Source organism: Lethenteron reissneri, chromosome 37, assembly GCF_015708825.2.
Source record: "Lethenteron reissneri isolate LAM-NWPU_2019-01 chromosome 37, ASM1570882v1, whole genome shotgun sequence".
NCBI lineage: Eukaryota > Metazoa > Chordata > Hyperoartia > Petromyzontiformes > Petromyzontidae > Lethenteron > Lethenteron reissneri.
Genome location: NC_083815.1, coordinates 2,281,539 through 2,295,288, shown reverse-complemented (window position 1 = coordinate 2,295,288; position 13,750 = coordinate 2,281,539). Strand labels below are relative to the sequence as shown.

At 45.6% G+C, this 13,750-nt stretch overlaps 1 protein-coding gene and 1 non-coding gene across 2 annotated transcripts; both read right to left on the bottom strand.

Annotated features, from left to right (window-relative positions):
* Positions 1-7,463: 7,463 nt before the first annotated feature.
* Positions 7,464-13,355, bottom strand: RPS13 (ribosomal protein S13). The gene is made up of 6 exons (XM_061566617.1): positions 13,220-13,355; positions 10,726-10,774; positions 10,028-10,106; positions 9,161-9,330; positions 8,300-8,400; positions 7,464-7,544 (listed from the first exon to the last, which is right to left on the bottom strand). Exons 1-6 carry the CDS (start codon positions 13,240-13,242, stop codon positions 7,511-7,513), a joined length of 456 nt encoding a protein of 151 aa, XP_061422601.1. The 5' UTR covers positions 13,243-13,355; the 3' UTR covers positions 7,464-7,510.
* LOC133351551 (small nucleolar RNA SNORD14) lies at positions 9,671-9,766 on the bottom strand. The gene has a single exon (XR_009756193.1). It is a non-coding gene; the product is annotated as a small nucleolar RNA SNORD14 (small nucleolar RNA).
* Positions 13,356-13,750: the final 395 nt, after the last annotated feature.

The following is a 13,750-nucleotide window of genomic DNA, read 5'->3' as shown; positions in this document are numbered from 1 at the left end:
ATAGACTCAGCACCGCACCATAGACTCCACATTACCTATAGACTCAACACTGCACATAGACTCAACACTGCACCATAGACTCAGCACTGCACCATAGACTCAACACTGTCCATAGACTCGGCATAGACTCAACACTGGCCATAGACTCAACACTACACATAGACTCAGCATAGACGCAACACTGCCCATAGACTCAACACTGCCCATAGACTCAACACTGCCCATAGACGCAACACTGCCCATAGACTCAACACTACCCATAGACTCAACACTGCCCATAGACTCAACACTGCGCATAGACTCGGCATAGACTCAACACTACCCATAGACTCGGCATAGACTCAGCACTGCCCATAGACTCAACACTGCACCATAGACTAACACTGCCCACAGACTAACACTGTCCATAGACTCAGCACTACCCATAGACTCGGCATAGACTCAACACTACCCATAGACTCAGCATAGACGCAACACTGCCCATAGACTCAACACTGCCCATAGACTCAACACTGCCCATAGACTCAACACTGCCCATAGACGCAACACTGCCCATAGACTCAACACTACCCATAGACTCAGCACTGCCCATAGACTCAACACTGCCCATAGACTCAACACTGCGCATAGACTCGGCATAGACTCAACACTACCCATAGACTCAGCATAGACTCAGCACTGCCCATAGACTCAACACTGCACCATAGACTAACACTGCCCACAGACTAACACTGTCCATAGACTCAGCACTACCCATAGACTCGGCATAGACTCAACACTACCCATAGACTCAGCACTACCCATAGACTCAGCATAGACTCAAAACTACCCATAGACTCAGCATAGACTTAACACTGCCCATAGACTCAACACTGCCCATAGACTCAGCATAGTCTCAACACTACCCATAGACTCAACACTACTCATAGACTCAGCATAGACGCAACACTACCCATAGACTCAGCATAGACTCAACACTGCCCATAGACTCAACACTGCGCATAGACTCAGCATAGACTCAACACTACCCATAGACTCAGCATAGACTCAACACTGCCCATAGACTCAACACTACCCATAGACTCAACACTGCCCATAGACTCAACACTGCCCATAGACTCAGCATAGGCTCAACACTGCCCATAGACTCAACACTGCGCATAGACTCAGCATAGACTCAACACTACCCATAGACTCAGCATAGACTCAACACTGCCCATAGACTCAACACTGCCCATAGATTCAGCATAGACTCAACACTGCCCATAGACTCAACACTGCCCATAGACTCAACGCTGCGCATAGACTCAGCATAGACTCAACACTACCCATAGACTCAGCATAGACTCAACACTGCCCATAGACTCAACACTGCACCATAGACTAACACTGCCCACAGACTAACACTGTCCATAGACTCAGCACTACCCATAGACTCGGCATAGACTCAACACTACCCATAGACTCAGCACTACCCATAGACTCAGCATAGACTCAAAACTACCCATAGACTCAGCATAGACTTAACACTGCCCATAGACTCAACACTGCCCATAGACTCAGCATAGTCTCAACACTACCCATAGACTCAACACTACTCATAGACTCAGCATAGACGCAACACTACCCATAGACTCAGCATAGACTCAACACTGCCCATAGACTCAACACTGCGCATAGACTCAGCATAGACTCAACACTACCCATAGACTCAGCATAGACTCAACACTGCCCATAGACTCAACACTACCCATAGACTCAACACTGCCCATAGACTCAACACTGCCCATAGACTCAGCATAGGCTCAACACTGCCCATAGACTCAACACTGCGCATAGACTCAGCATAGACTCAACACTACCCATAGACTCAGCATAGACTCAACACTGCCCATAGACTCAACACTGCCCATAGATTCAGCATAGACTCAACACTGCCCATAGACTCAACACTGCCCATAGACTCAACGCTGCGCATAGACTCAGCATAGACTCAACACTACCCATAGACTCAGCATAGACTCAACACTGCCCATAGACTCAACACTGCCCATAGATTCAGCATAGACTCAACACTGCCCATAGATTCAGCATAGACTCAACACTGCCTATAGACTCAGCACTGTCCATATACTCAACACTGCCCATAGACTCAGCACTGTCCATAGACTCAACACTGCCCATAGACTCAGCACTGCCCCCGTACATTGATCAGTCCCTTCCTTAACTCCTTCCGTTGTTGTTGAAGCCTCCCCTCTTCTCCACTGCCCATTCCCGTCCGCTTCCCTCCGCTCGCCCCTCAGTCCCATCCCTCCCCTGTAGCCCCTTCGTGACCCCACGTGCCCTCTGTTACAGTCACTCACTGCCCCTGCCATGTAGATACCTCTATTCCTGCTACCGCTTTTTAAAATCTGTAAAGCGCTCCATAACTATTAAATGAGAATGCATGCGTTGTTAAAACGTATATTTGAAAAGACGGCCTGTCGTCCAAAATAATCGATATCTGTCTTTCGTCTTTGAAGTAAACGGAAACATGTTGAATATAATTCAAGTACAAAAATTACTGCAACACATTCGTCAATGAACAGGAATCATACCAGGGGACGTTTCGGGCAATGGGCCTTCTTCAAAACACATAAAAGCAGCATCACCGAATGTGTTTTATTCTGTTGTACAAGTTTGTACAAGCTCAACCTCGCTAATCACAAGCGGCATAAACCATCAATCACGTGAGCTCCGGTCATCCTCGCAGCGTCAGCGGCTGTTGGTTGTCCGTCGAACAAAGACGGCGGTCACCGCATCATCATCGCGCGGCGCTCTCAGATGCGCGTCTGTGGCCGTCTGGAACGCTCTGCCTTCCGATGTTAGAAAGCCACTGGGAGCTGCTATGCACGTTTACATTATCGAGGTTGAAAACTCATTCTTTAGAACCGCTTTTCGTGTTCAGTTTGTTGTCCTTTCCCCGCACCTCCGCGATTAGCACGGCTGGCTTACGTACGGTTCGAAACAAGTTCAACGTCGTACGTACGTACAACCTTTGTTCTGTTAAGTGTTCACCTAGTGCGTCTCCGTTTCAAATCACTATTGCCCCTGTGAGGTTCTTTCCCTGGGTATTTAAAGAAAACACGCTTTATGCACGCAACAATAAAGTCAGATGGTACACGAGCGGCGAGGGTATTTGGGGACAATGTAGCAGGGGAGAGGAGGAAGCGATCACGTACCCAAAATAATGTGCAGGGAAATGCGAGAGTGCTCCACTTCAAGTACCGATTCCGCCTGGTCGAATGACGGCTGCAGGAGAGTTCCGACGGATATATACACAAACATCTTCACGCATTATATAAAATAACCCCCGTATAGCCTTCACAGACTGTTGGGGCAAGTGCTGTTAGCGAGCACCTATGAAGGCCGGCACGGCACACGAGGGGCTGGGTGGACAACACCACGCCCGGCCGCCTTTGTCTCCCTAGTGGCGATGTTAACACATCGTACCAGTTACTCCTTTCAGGCTGAGTCGACCTAGTGAAGGCCCCACACACACACAGGCATAGACCCAAGTAGACACGCTTCGTCTGTGTGCGGTGCCCTCGGATGGACGGGCGGGAGGGGGTTCGTCCTTCCCCGACTCGGGGGCGCTGCCAGCCGAGTTTGTCGTAAACGCTGGAGCGAGCCGGTGGTGGTGGCGGTGGTGGTGGTGGCGGCGGTGGTGGTGGCGGTGGCGGTGGCGGTGGTGGTGACGGTGGTGGTGGTGGTGGTGGTGACGGTGGTGGTGGTGGTGGTGACGGTGGTGGTGGTGGCGGTGGTGGTGGTGGCGGTGGTGGTGGCGGTGGTGGCGGTGGTGACGGTGGTGGTGACGGTGGTGGTGGTGACGGTGGTGGTGGTGACGGTGGTGGTGGTGACGGTGACGGTGGTGGCGGTGGTGGTGGTGGCGGTGGTGCCTCTAATTATTGGGTGGGGCGGTGGCGGTGACGCAGCAGGAGTGGTGGTGGTGGTGGTGACGGGGGTGGCCATGTGGCACCATGCTCCAGGCACCAAAGGTCTGCCTTACTGCCCTGTTCGTTTCACATCTGCACGGGCAATTGAGGCACTGGATAAAAAGTCAGTCGTACCGGCCATAATTTGTGGTGTCATACGACATCGTGGTTGACATTTACGAAACTCATTTCATGTTATCGATCCGTGGATATTGATCCCCACGTGTTGCTTGCTGCGCCAAGGTAAAGAAAACGAAAATAATATGTGCGCTCGCTTGCACGAACATGCCAGCACGTGGCCAGAGTACATCTCGGATGTAATTATTGTGCGAGATAAACAAAAATGTTGCGTGAGTTACGAGCAAAGTGAGCACAAACACAACTTCAACTTGAGTTATTTGGGGAGGAAGTGGTGCACAACAACACACACAGACCGAAGAAAAAAAACCCCCACCGAATCAATCCTTGCCACTGGCGCGTAACGCATAAACGCATCGTGTTTTGCAGCAGACTTGATATTTCAGGCAATAATTGCCCTTCTTCAGCGCAGAGGCGCCAGATTTATAGACGCAGATGATTGTCGATCGCACGCACTTTTTACGGGCGCCCTCAAAAACTCGGGCAATATACGGCGACGTTTCGTGGAACAAATGTTCACGCCTGACTTTGACATTTATTGGAGAACACGGGCATGGCTAAAAAGGCACCACCCTCGCTGTTAGAAATAAATGCACGTGGACAGGACACGCCGCTAGAAGGGATGACGAGCTGGTGGTGGTGGTTGAATGACGACGACGACGGGAGTGGCAGTCTAAGAACACGGAGCCTTGAAACGTAACCTCCCCCCACCCTGTGCACGAGCCATTGCGGATCGATATACATCGAACTACGAGATGGCTGTCATCCAGCGGTGGACTGATCATGGCTTGTGGTTGTTGAGTCACGAACTATGTATATGCGTTTAAAATGTATTCGTGCAAAAGCGTCCCTGCGTAACCGCAATTTATGAAAACCCCAGTTCAATAGACTCCTCCAAACAACGAACCCCTCCCATATTAAAACGAAACTTCGCGTATAAGGCTCAACTTCTCCTTTTCGTTCGGCGGCTATTTCCAACAGCAGCTCGTGGGTATTTTTTTGATGTTGCCGTTCCATTGGACGCGTGCCAGGGCACGGTCTTGTGCAATTACAGGACTTTCAAAAGCGACCGCGTTGAGCACGGCACCGACGGAATGCGAACCACACGTTTTGACACGATTCTTGCAAAGGTGGCGAGCGATGGGGGTTGCATGCGTTAGCAAGCAGATATATGTTTTACAATTGCCGAGCACGATAAGTCAAGCGCCCGGAAATTGACACATACCTATTAAAAGTGTAATATATATTAATATTGGGCGCCACGGTGGCGAGATGTTAACTCCCTCGCCTAGTATACAGCAGGTCGTGGGTTCGATCCCGACCCTGACGCCTGCTGCTGTATATGTGAAGTTTGCATGTTCTGTGGTCGCGTGGATTTTTCTCCGGGTCCTCCGGTTTTCTCCTCATTCAGAATCAACGTGCGTTTATATATGGCTGCTAAAAAATCCACGCAATGAGCCGCTTCGTTGAGCCATCTCTTGCGGCTAGGTAGATTATAAAAAAGTGGGCCCCGATAAAATATAAACAGCTTGAGTGTCATCGCTTTATAATACGTTTCTGCATGGGACTGAGCAGTGCCCGAGTAGATGCAACTAGATGTTATGACCCGTTATGCTAGTTGAACACAAGATGGTTGCAATTACTGGCGAAACGTCGTACTCGGTGTAATTGTTGTGGCTTGGCTCTCCAACACACCGGTGTGCTGTACTAGTGACGAATTGGCCACGTTCTGTCTACGTGTGACCCTTACTAGTTGGCCGTGTCGGGTAGTCGCGGGTTTTAACGACACATTACGCGATCTAACTCAAAAACCTCTTATGGATGAACACAGTAAGCGTTATGCGAGTTGACCACAGTATGTACGAGACGAAATCGTTTGGAAGAAGAGTCCTCAACGTGGATGGTCTCATGTCGAGATGCTCACAGAATCAGCTACCACGGTAGGTGCGATACAAAGCTACAGACCGATTGTGAGCGAATCGATGTTGGAGCAAGCAATCAACCCCCACTACATCACGGTTCATTGGGGATGGAGACCGATGTCTCTTTTTAAAATGTCCCCAGATGGCCTCCGGACATATTCAAATATCATTGCTGCTCCAAGTTCTACCATATTGTAGGAATGCTCCACATTACAGTGATTGTTTATATTGTCCACAGTGACACTCGTTAATTTCTTTAAAAGGTGGTCCTTGCTGTTTAAAGCACATAACCGCAGTCCGTTGGATTCAGGATATTAATATTGTACAGAAGATTTTACACTAACTAGATTAGGAATATTTCAGTTCCATTAACATTTGACGGTGTTCTCAAACTACCTCTTGGTCTCTCACAAAGATAGTAAATGTCAACACTGGGCTTTTTCTGCAGGAAACGGCTGGTTGTTGTGATACTGCAGCCAAAGCCACCATCAGCCATCTTAACTAGTTCATTTTCCAGGTAAAGCCCACTGAGCAATTGACTCTTTTTCAAAAGCGACTTTGCCACAAATCATAGCTCAACTTAGTGGATGTCAGGTGAAAATGTATAGCAAACAATTTTAAAGCATGTTTCCAAATGTGGAGCGAAAAATCAGACCTGGAAAAACATTCACAACCAGAGAGAGAACATGTAAACTGAAAATATACATTTCGATTTAAAGCTTTCGTGACTGCAGGGATTCATCTTCTTGGTTCTTTTGGTAAAGTCACGTAAAAGGGAAGTAATTATTTTATGTTTTATTTGTATTATTTTATTGCTTCCCTTCTACATGACTTTACCGAAAGAACCAAGATGAAAATATACAGGCTCGTCAGGGTCGGGGATCGAACCCATGCCCTCCTGCATACCAGCCTAGGGAGATAACATTTCAGCACCCAAGTTGGAATTAGTACACTAAAATGGTAAATGTTTAACTTTGTCGACCCGAAACCTAGAACTGAAATTCAAGTCACTTACCCGAAACGCTGGCAGTGAACAATTGGGGGTTGGGTTTTATAAAAGTCGGTGCCCTGTTACATGCATGCAAGCCTGAACAAAACTGGCACCAACACACCTGACCACAATCATAACAAGGTTTGTTTAACTACGTGCAAACATTGGATTTTTCTTCGTGGCAATGAAATGTCAACTCTTACGCTTTTAAACAGGACCAAAAGATATTTTTTTTATGTAAAATTGATGTACGGTGGTAAATGGGCAAGTTCTGGCTGGCACCTGCAACTGTGGAGGGTGAGAGCCAAGCTTAAGAAAACCTGCACATTCTATGTCGCTTAAACAAAAGCAGTCAAAATGACAAGTGACAATACAACACTTAATGTGCAAGTTTCTTTCATACACGAGTGCACACAGAAACAGGTCAAGGACGCGAGATGGTGTGATCATGTGAGCCACATGCTTTATTGAAACAAACGCCTGACTCAGGCGACCAGAGCAGAAGCCGTGGATGACTCGCTGTGGAGGAAAAAAAAAGAAAAATAGGTCAACACAGAAACAACTCTTTCTTCAATTGCAAATACGTGGTGTAATTTTAATGTACCACTTTAAACTATATAAACTGTTAGTAATGTACTTCGATACTTGTGTACCTAACCTATTTTTATTTTACCAGGTAAGGCCCACTGACCTATATAAAATTATTTTTCAGAAGCGATCTGGCCACAAATGATAGTTCAACAAAGTAGCTTATCACGGTGGAAATTTATAGCAGCCAAATACTCTAAACGCGTGTTTCTAAAAGTGGAGGGAAAAACCGAAGGACCTGGAGAAAAATCCATTTGACCACGGGGGAGAACATTCAAACTTCAAATATACAGGCGCTAGGGTCAGGATCGAACTCACAACCTCCTACATTCCAGCATACCAGGTGAGGTAGTTAACATCTCGCCACTGTGGCGCCCTGGGTACATGCTATGTTTCTTCACCAACACACACTGACCACTTTGGTGTAATCAAGTCATCCCCCCCCCCGCCATGAACCGCATCGTGTTTAATCTGATTGGACTTGCAAAAAAAGACATGCACTGGAATGGCCATTGGTTTATTTTTAGTTGCTATGTTATTGCAAATGGTGGGAAATGAATTAGGGTGGCATGACTATCAGTATCAACGTGGTTCAAGCACAAGGACAGCATGATAAAGATCACACCTTTTTGAGTGGTCACCCGAAACCTGCAGGCCAGAAAAGAGTCGTAAAAAAATATACTTACTACTTCCAGTTGGGCGGCAGCACACGCTTGGTTTTGTAATAGCGTGCCAGCCTGTGGATCCGGCTTTCAATCAGAATCAGCCGGAACTTGCCATCCTTATCCTACACAGAACATACACAAACACACATCACATGCATGCACCAACGTGCATTTGCATACACGGGCACGACATTGAGATCAACACAACGTTTCACTGCCACAGCCAAAGAAGAAGTGCGTGAAAAATAAACTCTCGTCAAAGGAAGCTTAAACGTCACTGCTCGAAAATGTGCAGTTTTTTTAAACGATACTTCCACTTTCATTGTCATTAACAGAAATCCGTGGCACACGCAGACGCCCAAGGGAGGTGCTGCTGACAACCAGACTCCCACTGCGGTTGATTCAGAGTGGCACGAAAATGTCACTCAGATTCACTCCCCGAACCTGAGTGGCATACCTTGCCAATAGTGCAAGTTATGGAGGAACCTATTCCTTAACAAGGGCTGAAAAGGAACTTAAATTACCCTTGATAGACCACAATTACAAAAAAATTGGCGTTATACAATTAAGCAATAAATAATGTGCATGTCGACGAGTATGTGGCCCTTATATTAACAAGAATGAATGCGCTGAAATTATAAAGCATTGTGAGGTCACAATATTTTCCTCTACTACCCGATCAGTGCTGCTGAGATGGTTGCAGTGACAAACAAATATCCTTTGTGGGCTACTGAGGAGTGACCGGCATTCATGTGGCCACAGGACATTAAGTTAAGTCTTAGAAGGTGGGGATGTAGGTTCCCCACCCCCACAAAAGTAAAACACCACCTCCTTCGCCAGGTGCTAGCGCAAGCAGCCGGCGCATTCTCCCACACGACGTACCTTGCGGCTGCGCTCCAGATGCTTGCGCACGGCCACGGCCTTCTTAATGAGGTGGTACAGGTCCTCGGGGAGGTCAGGGGCCAGGCCCTTCGACTTGAGGATTCGCAGGATTTTGTTGCCAGTGACGAAGCGCACCTGGGCCACTCCGTGCGAGTCCCTGAGGATCACGCCTGATTGGCACAGGCGGGGAGAAGAGAGGCGTGTTTGTCAGCGGCGTGGATGCCCAGTGCCATTAATTCAAGAACTTCGCCTTACGGGTCTCGACACACCTTGACGAGAGAATTTGGGGTCAGGAAAAATTTCGTGGCCAAATTATCGTTATGGCCTACGTGGTGGGACAGTGGCAAATGCCATTGTTTTACTTTATTTCCTTTTTGATTTGAAGCTTTCGTGACATATTAGATTTTTTTGTCTAGCACTTATTTACAAATGTGTTACATCTGCTTCTGTACCATTTACAAAGCATTATCACGAAAATGTTTTAATATTATATTCATCTGTGGGTTTGGTTCACTCAGACATCCAAGGAAGGTGTTTGCCAACATGAGGCGATGATGCCTTTCTGGTGGAAACTACGAATGATATGGAACTCAATCATCACGGTGAACCAAATTGCAGGGTTAGGGATTAGGGACCGGTCAATCTTCAGCCTTCAAACTGCCTGTGCATGTTCTAAAGAAGGCCATATCCTCCCACATATTGCAAAGTGCCAAAGGAAAAGCATTATTAAAAGAAAACAAAGTCATCACTCACTCGTGGAAAAACAATCAGCATATGAAAATGATCACTTCTATCATTATTGCAGCAAGCATTCCAGGATACAGTGGTGAAAATGGTTGTACGATCAATTGCACTGGATGGGCTCACCGATCTGAGATGGCGTGAGGCCCTTCTTGGCCAACTTAAAGATCTGCTCCTTGACGTCATCGGAAGTCAGCTTGAGCCACTGTTGATACAAAGCAGTTCATCAGGGAATGTGCATTAAGTGGAGTATAATGCAGCCTCGAAATACCAGACAATAAAAGAGGTTGGGTGCCCTGGTATATCTATTTCTTTTATCAAAAACCCCATTTCCATGAAGACCAAGTTTAGCTCAATCACAGCTTGTAATGCTTTTAGAAACAAAAATTAAAGGCAATATAAAAGAAAAAAAACACGAAAAATTACAAATCTGCAACACAATCCAATGGTACTGTACTTAAGAGCAACATTAAATTGGGACTGCGTGGCTCGTGACATGTTTGCATATCGTGGAGATTCAACTCTAATATCACCCTGCAGCCACAGCTCAGCGAGCTAGTAGCTTAGGCAAGGCTGACAGCATTGCACATGCAATGTGATGGTCACGTGACATGTATATCCAAGGAAAGATTTGTGCTTTCCTGCTTTTTGTGAAGTGGGATTTTCAAATGTCTAAATTTTTAGTGGTCCTTCCCAAAAACGCTGTTATATGCATAACAAAATAGAGTAATATCCACCCACGTTATTGAGGAAGAAATATATCCGGTGTGTATGTAATGTTTTACAGGGAGCAATTCCCAGACATTGGGCACTGTGTGACTTACTGTTGGCACACTCCGGCGATAGGGCAGCGCTGACTGAGACAGGCCCTTTCTGCAGACACCACAAGACATGGTCAAGTGTGAGCATTAGTGTCTGCCAGGTAAGGTTACCACCACCATAAGCATGTGACAATAACCAATCATCAGGTTTAGCTGTGGTCACCAACACAAAAACTACCTCTTCCACCTTGGACTGCTTTGGCATGGGTGAGAACAGAAAGGTGGTGAAGCTTCAAGTGAAGCACTTGGCACACAATTTGACTTTGTAAACAGGTGTTCAAAAGTATACTCTTTGGTTCTTTGGGTAAAGTCACGTAGGAAGAAAAAATAATATATCACGTCGGTCGCTTGTTGTTGCGATCGAAACGTCGTGATCTATTATTTTTTCTACCTACGTGACTTTACCGAAAGAACCAAAGAGAATGGATTCCTGCAGTCACAAAAGCTTCAAATCAAGAGTGTTCAAAAGTGTTAATATTCGACTAAGCGACAAGTCAAAGTGTTGCAAGACATTATGTACTTGTAAAAGTATGAACACGTTTAGAAAGTGCATATTTTTAACTGGCACTTCACATCTCCTAAGCTATTTTGACCCATTCTGAAATTTGCATTTATCAACTTCAATAAAAAAAATGTATCGTATGTAAAGCGCTTAGATGCCCTGGCATGAAGGGTGCTCTATCACAAACATTTTATTATATCCATAATTTTAGTTTTCAAGAAATGGTACTCCAACTGAAAGTTATTCAGCTCTACTGAGGGCTTATGAGATGGTGAAGGCTTCAGGAAGCAGTGGATTTATCACAGCTTAAGTTAATGACTTGCCTGAACGCTGTGGAGAGGTGGCACAGTGGGGTTAACAAATTGCACGATTAAGCTGATGACCTAAGTTTTTTCAAGTTAGGGCTAACGTCAGTGGCGAATGATATCAATACTTAACCTGAACCCCCCGCTCTTTCAGCAACCGCACTGACCAGCGTCGTGTGAAGCATGCTCTAACAAACCCCTTGGCCAACATGGTGTGAGGGAGCTCTCATCCAGCTATGGCTTGGTAAAGGAGATGTGAATAATTAGAAATCAACTCCGTTACCAATACTGATTTTGGAGCTCGTTCAATAGGGATGGAATTGTGCATTATTTGAACTGGATTGATATTTTTAATTGTTTGGCACCGCAAAGGTTTGTAATTCTTTACAATATTGTAAATCTTTACAAAATTCATTTAGAACTAGTGTTCACCAAGCAACAATAATTTAGTAATAAGCCAATGTTAATTGTATGCCAGACTTTTGTATATCATGCACTCGTGCAGTGTACATCATATTTGCTCACCAAACGCTAGACTAGTACTCAACATTTCATCTTTATGCATCAGTGCAATGTTCATCGCACATCAGTATATTAGGACGTACGAGATTAAGGACCAAAATTAACACATCCCATAGTCCATCATACTTTCGATAGCAATACGTACCAAACTAGAATCTTTATTGCAGCAGTCCAGTATTCATCTTGTATTACGTACTCATTAATTACCTGGCGCCACTACACACATGTACCCCATGTACTTTGTATGCAACCCAGTCTCGTTTAAAATAGAAATTCTCTCAAAGTGGGATCATTGTGAGGATATATAAAAAATATTGCAACGTGGACTGTGCATCTTTTTGTTCTCGCCCGAGTTTTCTATACACCGTAACCTGAAAACGTGAATACTTGGAAAATTTGGATATGAATCTCGGGCTAAAAACCTGGTTCAATAAAACCACCACCCCACCCCCACCAGGTCTCCATCGGAAAGATGTGGGGCTCAAGCGCGTTCGTCGATCTGGTTACGATTAATTGAATGAGTGCAACACGTAAAGCTGAAAGGTGTGCAAGTACTCATATTCTTAGGTTTTCGGTAAAGTCACGTAGGTATTTTTTTTTATTAATCGCGAGACGAGGGCCTCTCCCCAAACCTGCGTGAAGTATGGTCGAATAACCCCCCAAAGTAGATAAAAACCGCGATGTCTCCAAACGTATATCGCTGTAAGCTACCTCAATTCGGTCTTTCGAGAGGTTACACTTTGGTTACACTTTTACATTAACGCGTGTCAACGTGTGCTATTGAAACCTAAGAAGCGCCCATGTGGACGCCTCAAAGATTGTTCCACACCGACCGCGCCGAGCAGCGCCGAGCGGCAGCAAGCATCGGAAGCAAAGGAAAGCGCGCCGAGAGCTATAACGCAAAGACAACTTCGCACGCATGTATTTTATAACATTTAATTTAATTAAAAAAGTGTAACAGCCACGCTAGGCCTCCATCGCCGCCGGCCATGATAAGAGCCTGCACTAGGCCGCATCGTAGCCGCTTTCAACATCTAATTAAGACATTAACAATATCCGTTTCTTCACTGTCGGTCATTACCGTGAGTGAATAAAAAATGTTTTAACGTGCGTGCGAGTGTTTGTACGGCTGGGAATTGGCCGCGTCGGGCGGTGGAGCGGAGCTTACCCGGGAGCGTGCATGCGACCCATGATGGCGCGGTGCGGGGAAAGAGGGAGGCGGAAATGACGTCACGACTATGTTAATCAGCAGAACATTTATTATGTTAATTATGTCAAATAGACCCGCCCATCCGGGATATATTATGTTAATTATTACCATATATGGTAGTGGACGGGAAATTGCGTCACGTTACATTGTGGATATATTATGTTAATTATTACCATATATGGTAGTGGACGGGAAATTGCGTCACGTTACATTGTGGATATATTATGTTAATTATCGCCATATATGGTATTTGACGGAAATTTGCCATTCTAGATTTGAAGCTTTCGTGACTGCAAGGATTCATATTCTTGGGTTTTTTTCGGTAAAGTCACGTAGGGTAAAAAATTAAAATTAATTAAAATAAAATAAAAATCACGACGTTTCGGAGGCAACACAAGCTTCCACCTGAAGACGGAAGCTTGTGTTGCCTCCGAAACGTCGTGATTTTTATTTTATTTTAATTAATTTAAAATTTTTTACCTACGTTAC